Genomic DNA, 12,017 nt, shown 5'->3' on the forward strand with positions numbered 1-12,017 from the left:
AAATAGTACAACGCAGATGCGAGTATATAGGTTCCGGCTGAATTTCCTCCCAGCCACGGAATTGGAAGGCCGGCAGTCTCGTCGACACGATCCGTGCTACAAAAAACTGGAAAGCTGAGCCGCTGTTGAGTAGAGCCTCACTTACGCAAGAGCTTACGTCACGCGCGAGGTAGACGCGGCGCCTACCGGGCCAAGAACGGCCAACGCTAGCTGACGAGGCGGGGCCACGAGTGGGGGCACACACGCTAGCCTGAGAGTAAAACAATCCAATTATCTCTTCCATCAGTTTCAAGCAAATTCAGTGGATGACACAACTGTGCTTGAATTCTTTATAGACTAATAACGTCATATGCAGCTAGCAATATTTTGCGTTCGAAAATTCAGCAAATATGGCATTCAAGAAAGAAGCTCAGGAGTTGTGCAGCGCTACAGACTTGCTTAATACTCCATTCAATTGTACAGAGCAAACATGAACACAACATTAATTTGTATGTGCACAGAGCAAATATGATCACAACATTCAGTTGTTTTGTTTATCGGTGGGGATTGGTTGCTACACAGGCTTGCGACTAAACACGAAAAATGTTTTTGAGCTCGCAATGGTTTTGCCCTTCTTGGCGGTGGCAACCAATAGGCATCAAAATGCTTTCTCGAGGACTTGATATACAGACTGCCTGCTTTACTGCACTAGGGCATATGCTCATACAGAGCTACAAAATGCACACTCAACATACTAGCTCAAGCATGCCAACCAAAAAACATACTCTACTCTGCTGGGAAAGAAATGGTTACTCTAGATTACACTACTGTTACATGAGCGCGGCTTGTTGGGCATCAAACCTGACAGTTCGTTGCCTGCTACAAACCTGAACTCCGGTTAAAGGAAATGCTCCCAACAAACTTTTACTGCATTCGAGGGCCAGAAAGGAAAACAGCTGGTCCCCTTCCAGTCTAATGTCATTGCCAACAGCACTGCATCAGCAGGACATCCTATGAACCTGCAAAGTTAGGTTGCCTATCACCGCCAGAAGAATCATCTTCTTGGCTCTCATCAACCATGGGGTTGCTGCTGGAATTAGACAAAGGGGGAGCAGCATCCTCCGAGGATGAATCCATGTTCGATATCTTCCTCCTCTTCTTGGAACTCGAGGATTTCATTTCATGACGGGAGCGTTTCCGACCCTTCCTTTTGCCCCTTGGCACACCTTGTTGCGACTCGGAACTACCCTCTTCTCCCGGATATCTTTCAGCCTGGTTTCTTGTCTTCTCTGTTTCCATTACATCGGCCGATGAAGGGTCGCTTTCCACCTTGCGTCGTTTATTCGGATTCATCTGAAAACAAAAACAAGTCGAACCCTCATCCATCAGACCAAGCACAACATCTGAAATGGATTCAGTAGAATGCATCTTCAACCGTCAGACAATATATAATCCTTTTGGTATGCATGGCTACTGCAGTAAAATACTTCTCATGCATGGTCTGGTATGGAAACAAATATTATATTTTACATTTCTTGCAGCAGACAGCTAAAGTAGTAGCGAGTAAGAAAAACAAAGATTGTGTTCTGTTTTAATTTTTCCTGTTTGCAGCAAGCATGTACATAGTATTCCCCTTTTTTCCTACGGAACTAATTTATAGGGCAACATAAAATTGAACTTCCAAAAATCAGACAACTTAGTTAAATGAGTTTATATGATGATTTTATCCCTAGAAGCTAAACACTTGGTCACATGAGTTTACATGATGATTCTGTCCGTAGAAGCTAAACACTTGTTTAAAACCTAGTTTTAGCAGTTGTAATCCTTATTGTAACAAATGTTGATACAGGCACCGTCTAAATGGGAAAAAAAATCTCCCTCATCAACTTTAAAGACCAGGGAGTGATTTAAAGTTAGTAGAGGACCCCAAAATTGCGACGTACAGCACTGCATTCATGTCAAATTCTTGTGTTTTTTCCTAATCCTGCACTCCTGGAATTCTCTGTGTCATGTGGGGACAGGCCCATCGCATCACACCCGTCATCAAACAACAGCAGTCACACCAGGGGCACAGGACCAGGTGTGCAGACTGTAGTGTCAGAGATAGGGATCTCTCGCTCCTAGATTATCTTGTTAGTTTGCTGCCCCTTCAAACTGAGTAGACATCTCTTCCTCCTAATTATCTTGTTAATTTGTTAGCCTCTTAAGTTGAGGTGCTATCTCCCTAAATAAGCTGGTTATAAAAGACCTAGCACTTCATGAGAAAGAAAAAAGAAAGAAGTTATTTCCTATCTCATCTCTCTCTCTCTCTCTCTCTCATCCCTACTCTGCTTCATCGCTTACTCTGGCTATCAGAATCTTACCACCGCGGTGCAATGGCTGGCTGTTCTCCAGCCGGTTTCCGCCCACTAATTGTGGCAGTCCTTAACCTCAGTTTGTAACATTTTGATAGTAACATTGAAATGAAGGATTTTTAGAATATGAAACTTTTTTGAAATAATTATATCTCTTTTTGCTAAGTATGTAAATTTCTCCTTAGTAACAAGGCCAAAACCAGGGTTTTACAAGTTTTGACTTCTTTTTGACCCGTTTGGATCATCCCGATCATGCCGCCATGGAGTACCTTGCAATATTGGTTCATCTTGTGTGTGACATACAACATAGTGATAACCTTGCAAAATGACAGCAACACAAATTTGGTTCATCTTGTGTGTGACATTTCAATATTTGAACTAGAAAGAAATATGCCGAGTGACTCAACAGCCCCAAAACCATAGGCGGGAACAGATACATGTGTCTAGATACATCCGTATCTAGACAAATCTAAGACAAGTAATTTGGGACGGAGGGAGTACTTGTTAAGGGTGATAAAATCAGGCAGTGTATTAGTCATACAGGGAAATACAAATACAAATATGGATAACTTTGAAGACAATATCTCACCTTTGGAGCCTGGTAAACAAGGTGAGCCCACTCGCTCTTTGTCCTGAGACAATCATCGACAGCATGTAAAAAGCTGGAATATGAATAATCTTCTCCTTTGGGTTTAACTAAATCCCTCCAATGCTGAGAAGTGATATAAACATCAGTGTGAACTTAAGAAAATGAAGAAAAAAGTCGATTTTACAACCTTCAACTCTTGCCCAAGTCCACTTACAACCTTCACCTCTGAAATCAGTTCCTTTTTGGATGGGGCCAAGGTTGTAAAGCGGATGGATTTCATAGTTTGGGGTTAAAAACAAACAGTTTAGGAATTAGGAGTTGAATGGGAACATTGGCGAGAGTTGAAGGTTGTAATAAAGTGGACTCTTTTCCATAAATGAATACCATACATGAACTGCTCGTGTAAGTAACATACCTCACCGATAGCATCACACAGTTCGTCATATGTTATATTTCTGTTGCTACTGATGATTTCATCAATGAATCCTGTAGATAGATTGTATGTCAAGCTCATGGATGTCTACAGGGGGAAAAGCAAAATGAAGTGATGAACTAAACAACATACCAGGTAAACTGCGCGGAAGACCGCTATCCATCCGGTCGTCCTTTTCTAACCCAGTGGTAGCTTCGTTTGAACACATACCATGATTTTGCTCTTCCAGTTCTGCATTGTCAGCTAATCTGCATGAGTCCTTCACAGAAGGAGTACGTTCGGTGCTATAATCTTTATGCCTTCGTTCAACAAGAGACACCTTTCCTGACCTCTTGTTGTCGCCATTATCTCTCAATGCGACATCATCTTTGTTTCTCTTCTTTAACACCTGTGCAAATAGACAAACTCATATTTTTTTTACATAAATGAAATAAACATACACATTTATGAAATTCAGTACAAGTGATCTTACCGGTGTTTGATCCCTTCCTCCATGTGCTGAAGACCGCTTGGAAAAAACAGACGCTCCAGTTTGATGTAGCATCTGGCTACCTGTTTGTTGGCCACGTGGCACCCTTGGTACTCTTGGGGAGCTATTTAATTGTTGATGTAATAACAACGCAAGCTACGAAAAATAAGTAACAGGAAGTGAGAAATCCTTTAACTTGTTTATCAACAGAAATATTTGATAATGGAAACTCCATTATAATTCACACCTGTTCATCACTCAATGAAGCTGTCACATCAGAGGCTCGCAACTCAGTTGATGCTGAATTAGTAGAGCCCTCTTGTGTGACATGAACAAAGCGGTGATGGGTCTTGTCTTTTTTCTGGGGTAAATTAGAAGGTATTGCCTTGTTACGAGAATGCAATGGTGGCACTTCTCCATGGAATGATCTAGCTGTGGTGCCAGCAGTCATAGGTGTCTTTTGTGACTGCTCCTTTGAGACCGGTACTCTAAGTTTGGCTGAAGGCACATATGATTTGCTTGTTTGAGATGATTTTGGTGCAGAAGAAAGGGAGCCTTTCAGTTGAACTTTCTCAGAGGACCTACTAAATTCCTTGGAACTCTCTGCAGGATGCTTTACAGAATCATGTTTGCTATCAGCAGGAGTAACCAACTTCGTCTGTTCCTTTTTCATTAAACGGCTAGTCTTCCCTCCTGATGATGGTTCTGCTGAAACTAAAGAGTGTGATATCTCAACATGGGAATGTGTAGGACCAGAAGAGGCAGTGCAAACTTTCTGAGCACCTAAAGCTGAGTTTTGCTCAGGTATTGTGTGCATCTGACTGTTTGTCACGGAATTTAGAAGGTCAGAGCCTGAATCAGAGATAGACTTGGCTGAACTTCTTTGAGCAGTCAAAGAACCTGCACCAATCCCTTGACCTTGATTGTCGCTCCTATGCTCATCATTAATGAACTGGGTAACCTTTGTTCTCTCACGATCCTGAAAATTAACCCCTCTCTTAATACTCTTTGATTTTGACTGAATCGGCAAAGCTAGTACACTAGCAGGAACCTGTAGATTTGAAGAAGCTTGATTTGGTTGTTTCTGAAGACCCACGTGCACTTTCATGGAACCATGGCTACGCGTAGCTCCATCCATTTCTGCAACAGTGTAATGTTACAAGCATAAGTAACACTACAGTGTTTCAAAGGCATTTTCATAGTCATCAAATCATAATTCACAGCAGCTGGGAGCTTTAGTACCTGCATTCTTTATGCCAGATTGTAAGTCCACATTATGGCTTCCTTCAATTTGTTTCTTACATATGCTAACCTGCATAGTCACAGTGTTTTGTAGATGTCAAGAACTAAACATGCTTGATAAAATAGACTGCAGATCATGGAAACGACCTTCAGAAACTCAAAGAAGTCACTGAATTAAAAGGGTTTATATATTTATTCCATTAGACTAAAAATAAACTATAAATCTGTAGCCACTTGTGACGTAATAAAGAACATAGGCTATATAAACGACAACCCTACAAGCTAAATATCTGCATATGGTGGTATATCAACTATAAAAATCTTATTAGGCACTCACTAACAGTAAAGACTGTACAATAAACAGTGTTGCCAAAGAAGCTAGGCGAGCAGAAGCATGCTACATAGTGCCTAGATGGCCACTGTGCCATTATAAAGAGACATGGTTGGTAGACAATTTCAACAAGACAACATGAATAAATGACCTCCAAGCTACCCTTTTGTCCTAGGATGCTACTTCACTCCTGATGATTAGTGGTGTCATTCCTGCCACTCTAATAATCAGCAACAAAACGACCACCACCATGGTAGCAACAAGCTGGCGAACAAGATCAAGAGGCGACGGCGACATAGGTGCCTAAATCATTCCCAGCAGCAACACATAATCGACGGCAAGTCAGAAGACTTCACAGCGTCGCGTCACTTGCCATTTTCTTCCACCCTATCCAGCTCTGAAGCACTGCCCAGGCGCCGTCTTTGACCCCTTCTGACCGCAGACCATTTTTTTTATAGCACAGGCAACAAACAAGCTAAAATTACTGACACAATCAAGCACCGCACATTTTCATTCCAAAAAAATATTGTACCACAGAAATAAACAGTTGGCGCACTATCACAGACTAACTCATTTAAGAAAAACAAAAAAAAGGGGGGCAGCCCCAGTGCATGTAGCTCCCGCTTGCGCAGGGTCTGGGGAAGGGTCCGACCACTTTAGGTCTATTGTACGCAGCCTTTCCCTACATTTCTGTAAGAGGCTGTTTCCAGGACTTGAACCCGTGACCTCAAGGTCACAAGGCAGCAGCTTTACCACTGCGCCAAGGCTCCCCTTCTCATTTAAGAAAAACAATACTGACAAAAATGCATCAACATAAAAATTGTAACAGAAACAGAAAAGGCAACACAACTCTCCATCTCTATTCTGTGCCAGGAAAATAATGAAGTTGGCTCTTCTGGATATTTTGGATCTGCCAACCAAATTGCATAATTTTCTTTAGGACACCCAACAGAAGTAGCTTGACACACTGCGCCATTTGACTGGTCAAGCACAAAAAATACAATGCTTTAACCATCAATATTTTATTTCCCTCTTATATGATATCCTCTTCCTCACGCATCATCCCTGACTCGTATTGGGTTCGTTTGACCACTTATTGAGGCACAGCCCTGATGGCAGAGCAACCTCTCATGCTAGTGCCACCTCACAACAAGACGCCCTTTTTGGCAGAGCATCACCACCACCTCAATGCTGCTAGAGAAGACACGCACTAGAAGATTTAATAGTTCTTGGTTTTGGGTAAAATCAGTGTTGATCTCATCAAGTGTTTTTTAGGTCGCCGCAATAGTAGTAGTGGGCTAATTTTGGGTTAAATTGTATTAAATCTCATTACGTGTTTTTTAGGCTAGTCATAGTGGGAGTAACTTAGCTAGTAACATAGCGCACTCCAAGAAAATTTTGCTTATGTGATATGTAGTTAATGAGAAGTGGTAAGTGGTAACATAATATGTTACTGTAACATAGCGCTTCCCAATACAAGATGAGTCTACAAACTAATAAATGAAGTCCTCTATAACACTACTATTATGTTACTTTGCACTATAAAGGTAGTAACTTAGACTAGTGTCATATGCATGACACTAGTATAAGTTACTCCCCACTATGACCAGCCTTATGCCACCACAATTCAGCGGCCTCCCACTTGCTTGGCAATTAGCTGCCAACTTGATAATAATGCCCTTACGCCCTTGCATAAAGTTATAACAGCCCAGTCAATCTCTGACTTCCATACCAGTCAAAAAAAAAATCTCTTGACTTCCATTACCTTCAAAGCAACTTCAGCCATCCCTTATCCCCTACTTTTGGGCTTTGGGGCAGACAATTCACTCCAACCCTCCCCCTACTCATCTCCCTAAACCAGGGACCCCTCCTTCTCAACCCATTTTCTCACTACATGTAAAAAAGTAGGGACCATCCCCTCCCCCGAAAAACACCACCCGCCATGAAAACTCCCTCCTGCCACCAACCGCCACCATTGCCTTTGCTGACCACCGAAGTTCGCCTGAGCTCAGCGGCATTTGGCAGAGCTCACCAGCCCGCCAGAATTCACCGAAGCCCATCGGAGTTCACCGGAGTCCATCAGAGTTTGCCGGACGACAACTGCTAATTTTCCTTTTTCCTCTTTTTTTAATGCAAAAAAGAGAGGTAAAAGAAATTGGGGGGCTGGGTGGAGTGCAGTGCATGCGAATAAAAGGAGGTCCCTAAAGTAGAGAGCACCTCAAAAAAGGTTTAGGGGACTGGTTGGAGTTACTCCCTTCAGGTCATGTCGCCCAGCATTATTCTGAATAACAGCTATTCCAAATGCGAATATTATTCACAATAGAACTACACATTCTCACAAGGTTTGACCTGCTATTGTTTTTCATGTGGCTTAGAACAGGTGAATATAGAGTCTAGGATTCCAGTACATACCTCATCATCATTACACAAAAAGGTAAAATATAATTACTCTACTCCACTTCAATTTTTGGAAGCCTGACATTAGCTGCCAGCTCTAACATGGCATGGCATGCCAGAAAGTATTAATGGGATAGCATCACAGCAAGTTTTTCGTGTTCATATCCACGCATAGTGTCATGTCAAATGTCATATGCCACAGCCAAGATGCATTCACAACTCTAATAATCACTCTGAAATAGTGCGATTGGTAGAATTCAGAAGACATGGAGATTCAACTATTGAAATTAAGGTCATGTAAAAACCTAAAATGTAATTAGTTCATAATGATTTATTATGAACCTACTGTGGACCAATCGAAGTACTATGGGAAGCCAGGACATGGAGAACAATTCACTGCAAATGTCGATGCTGTTTGGGATGAAGATACATTGCAGGTGGAGGAAATCAGGTGCTAGAGGCAGGGAAATCCACTGTGGTTAAGGTGATACCATTTTAAGGTACGGCAATCTAAAACTAAATTTGGTTAAGGTGATCAGGACAAGGTAAGTAATTACATTTAAAACAGGCTAATTTTGAGGTAGCAGCACGACTCGACTTGTATGACCACATAACAGATTAAATTCTCTGGATGTGTGCTCTTTTAGTAGCAGTAGCAAATGGCCTACTGATTAGTCAAAATGCATATTCCAGCAGAATATAAAGTAGAAAACAGCAATCCCACGCTTCTCCAAACCAAAAACACTAAATGAAGGCAATAGATTTAGTATTGTGCAATTTAATTGCATACGATATACTAACCTCTGCCTTGACAAACCGTGAGTGTGCTTCCTGTTCTGCCACAGCTGATGTAGCTCTACCTCCAGAGGAGATCTCCAGTTTAATAGACTCCTTAGGTTCTTCCTTTTTCAGCATCCTTGGAGCTCCCTCAGAACTCCTCTTCTCCCCACTCAGTTCCAAGGATTCCTTCATCTTCTTATTAGCTTCACCAACCACTTTAAAATCAGAATTGGCCATGGTTATGTCGGCAAACTGATCCTTGTGCCTGATATCAGGCATGTTAAGATCCCCTTTCGACTCAAACCCATTATCCTGTGTATCAGCCTCTGCAGCGATCTTGGGTGCTCCTAAAATGAACAAACTAACAATCCATAATCGAAACGTAGGCAACATCATTGAAAAACTAACTGGTATGTGTGCAGTAACTAAATAATAAGAATCGTGGCCAAACTATTCACCTTTTGTCTTAGCATCTGTCCGAGGAGGAACTTCTTTTGCGCCAGCATGTTGACTGCCTTCAGCCTTCTTGCTTAGGGTTTGAGCTTTCTTGTTTCCCTTATTCCCAATCGGGAGGGATAATCTGGCCGCCGGCGGTGGCGCTGGCGCCGTCTCCTCCCGCTTCTCCCTGGCCATCGCGAAAAGAGCGTCGGCACCGTCCTTGTCCTCGGTCCTCTTGTCCTCGGCACTCTTGTCCTTGTCCTCGGTCCTCTTGTCCTCGGCACTCTTGTCCTTGTCCTCGGCCCAGGAGGGGAACTCGCAGTAGCGGAAGCCGAATTTCTTGGGGACGTAGCCGGCGCAGCGCCAGAGGGCGGCGGAGAAGGCGGTGGGGGAGGGGGATCCGCGGAAGAGGGAGGCGTCGGCCCCGCCGCCGGGGAGGCCGTGGACGTGGACGCGGGCGGGGAGCGGGACCTCGGCCCACCTGCGGTAGAGCGGGGGCGGGCGGTGGGTGGGCAGCTCGGCGAGGAGCTCGGCGGAGGAGGGGGCGCGCTTGTGCCGGCAGTTGTGGCAGGAGAAGGAGGTGTGCACGCCGCGGACGTAGCGCGCGCACCGCGTGTGCACCCAGACGCTGCAGTCGTCGCAGCTCACCATCTCCTCGCCGTCGTCGAAGGTGACGCCGCAGGAGCAGTCCACCGTCCAGGAGCCGTCCACCCAGTCGTCGGCGGGCGCGAGGGCGGGGGCGGGGGCGGGCGCGGGCAGGGCCGCGGCCGCGTGAGGGGCCGGGGGCTCCGGGCGGTGCAGGCGGCCGCCCTTCATCGGCGGCGAGGGAGGTGAAACCCTAGGTTCGATTCGCCGGATTTTTTCTGCTGGTTTGGGTGGAAGGGGAAGGGGAAGAAGGAGGCGTGGACGAGGGAATGCTCGGGCGGAACGGAATAGGGGGGAAATGTCCGATTTACCCCTCGGGAAGGGATCATGATCATTGCTTCGATGGTCAGCGGTGACATGTGTTGGGTTTATGGAGCAGGTGGTTATGGGTATCCCAAATCAACTTGTCAGGGATAGCCAATTTTTTGTGTTTGGTTGAGAGGATGAGAAGCGTAGATAAGGATATCCAGTTCTATATTCCATTGAAAGAACAAGAGATGGATGGGTCGTTGACATACGAGAAGTGCATCGATGCACGCAGTGGCATCTGCACGCACCACATCCACGGTGCATGTGGAGTCGTGATTCGAAGCGCTGAGCATGCTAGCTAAGAGTATAAGTAGACTTCTGAAGAGCGAGATGTAGCGTATATGCGTATTCGATGGGCACCACCTGACACACTAAGGTGGCGTTTGGTTTAAAGGATAACCACCCAGGGGATAGGGATAGCCAGTTTTAAAGGGGATACCACTCGTTTGGTTTATGAGCGAAGATGGCTGAGGATAACCAGATACCTGAGAATACTCCATCAAAAGCTGGCTGAGGGGAGCCGCAAAATTATGGCGGATGGCGGCAACCACCCACACCGATGCCCTCCTGAGCCAGGGAAACATTTTCCTTTCTTTTCTCACCCCTCCCGAACAGAATAGGTAGTGACGGCTACTACGATTTGGATCGGCGGCGGCGCGTTTGAGGTGTACGGCGACGACGCGTTTAAGGTGTACGGCGGCGGCACAGTAAGGGCCGATGGTGCGCGTGAAGTAGGCCGGACCATCACGCTCGCCGGCCACAACAAGTACTGACCTGCTGTCCTGCATTTCCGCCTCCACGGCCTATGCGGACGCGGAGGCAACTACCTCCACATCTCAGGGGATCCCGAGTTCATGGACCATGTCGAGGCTGCCCTGGAGATATCATTCTTCAGACTAGTATTTGTGCATCTAGCTGTGACATGACAGGGCAAGATCGACTTCAAATTGGCCATTAGATACATCTTCTAATATGCTGATGTATAGCTTGTATTTTTTTGTCAGATTGGAGTGTACGCATTTGGTTGTATAGATGGATATGTTCGGACCATGAAGTTACAAATCCAATGCATTTTTTCTATAGTGTCGTTGACCATTCAAATATATATATATATATATATATATATATATATGTTTTAATTCTAAAAAAATTGATATATATGTTTTGTATAATTAGTTTATTTACAAAAAAGAACTCAAATTATAAGATATCCATCTTCCATCCTTTTTACCAAACATAAAATTGGCTACCCTTAACCACCTCTCAATTTGCAACCAAACACGAGAATAAGGATATCTCCAACCACGTGGTCAGGTATATCGTTAGCCAGCTAACCTTGCCCACGAACCAAACGCCCCCTAATCTGACACGAGCAGTACTCGTTCAGGTGGAAGTACCAAAGACCACCATTGCAATGGAACATTGTATAATGCAAACACCTTTTCACCATGGATGCATTTAAGGAGCATGCAGCCGGACCGATCCCTGGCAATGTCTTTTCCCACCACGCAGAAGCGCCTCCCCGTACTGATCAATCATCGTTGTGCCAGAGCTGCTCGTCTGCTCGTCGTCTGCCATTGATCATGTGCCCAAGGTCAGGACAAGGTGGTTTGTGTCCGGAACAGACCGGAACCCAGGCATCCGCTTCTACAAATGTCCTAATCAGGCAGTAAGTTGGACTGAACTTTTTTGATCCATCAAGATGAGTTTGTTTTTCTGTTTCTACAATCATTCAGTCCGGAAAAAATTGCAGGACGGAGGCCCGTTCGATTCCTGGTTCTAGAAGGCCCAGTACGCGTTCTTCATCACCGGTGGTGGCATCAACCTTCTCATCGAGGTAGCCGGAGGTGGGAGCAACGTCATGTTTGGGATGGGCCGTGCCATGGACGACATGCGCATCGCAGTTAGGAACACGACGATGATCTGCCTGTTCATGCTCTTGGTGGTGCTTGCCAAGGCAGCCAGCGGGCAACAACGAAGCAGAGCGGACTGAACCGCGTTGCACGAGTCGACGGTGGCGCCCCGTCGCCGGAGCTTGTCAACGCCATGCC

The 12,017-nt window shown here is 45.0% G+C and overlaps 1 protein-coding gene across 3 annotated transcripts; it reads right to left on the reverse strand.

Annotated features, from left to right (window-relative positions):
- Positions 1 to 470: 470 nt before the first annotated feature.
- LOC123187207 (uncharacterized) lies at positions 471 to 9,932 on the reverse strand. Of its 3 annotated transcripts, none has more exons than XM_044599004.1 (10): positions 9,033 to 9,926; positions 8,596 to 8,921; positions 5,067 to 5,136; positions 4,876 to 4,964; positions 4,072 to 4,803; positions 3,828 to 3,980; positions 3,488 to 3,743; positions 3,338 to 3,408; positions 2,923 to 3,045; positions 471 to 1,332 (listed from the first exon to the last, which is right to left on the reverse strand). In XM_044599004.1, the coding sequence occupies exons 1-10, from the start codon at positions 9,826 to 9,828 to the stop codon at positions 991 to 993; spliced, it is 2,958 nt and encodes a 985-aa protein (XP_044454939.1). In that variant the 5' UTR covers positions 9,829 to 9,926; the 3' UTR covers positions 471 to 990. The 3 variants fall into 3 exon arrangements, 2 of the variants coding, with proteins under 2 accessions (XP_044454939.1, XP_044454938.1); XR_006493866.1 differs by having other exon boundaries at positions 1,235 to 1,332; positions 3,488 to 3,586; positions 3,685 to 3,743; positions 4,072 to 4,964; positions 9,033 to 9,932; XM_044599003.1 differs by having other exon boundaries at positions 4,072 to 4,964; positions 9,033 to 9,927.
- Positions 9,933 to 12,017: the final 2,085 nt, after the last annotated feature.

Source organism: Triticum aestivum, chromosome 2A, assembly GCF_018294505.1.
Source record: "Triticum aestivum cultivar Chinese Spring chromosome 2A, IWGSC CS RefSeq v2.1, whole genome shotgun sequence".
Taxonomy (NCBI): Eukaryota; Viridiplantae; Streptophyta; class Magnoliopsida; order Poales; family Poaceae; genus Triticum; species Triticum aestivum.

Bases quoted from the DNA above. Each gene is read 5' to 3' on its own strand.
- LOC123187207 (XM_044599003.1), bottom strand. From the start codon at position 9,828: ATGAAGGGCGGCCGCCTGCACCGCCCGGAGCCCCCGGCCCCTCACGCG. The intron at 3,981-4,071 runs GTGTGAATTATA...TATTTTTCGTAG, and splicing joins CTTCATTGAGTGATGAACAG to CTTGCGTTGTTATTACATCA. The intron at 3,409-3,487 runs GTATGTTGTTTA...ATCTATCTACAG, and splicing joins TCTTCCGCGCAGTTTACCTG to GATTCATTGATGAAATCATC.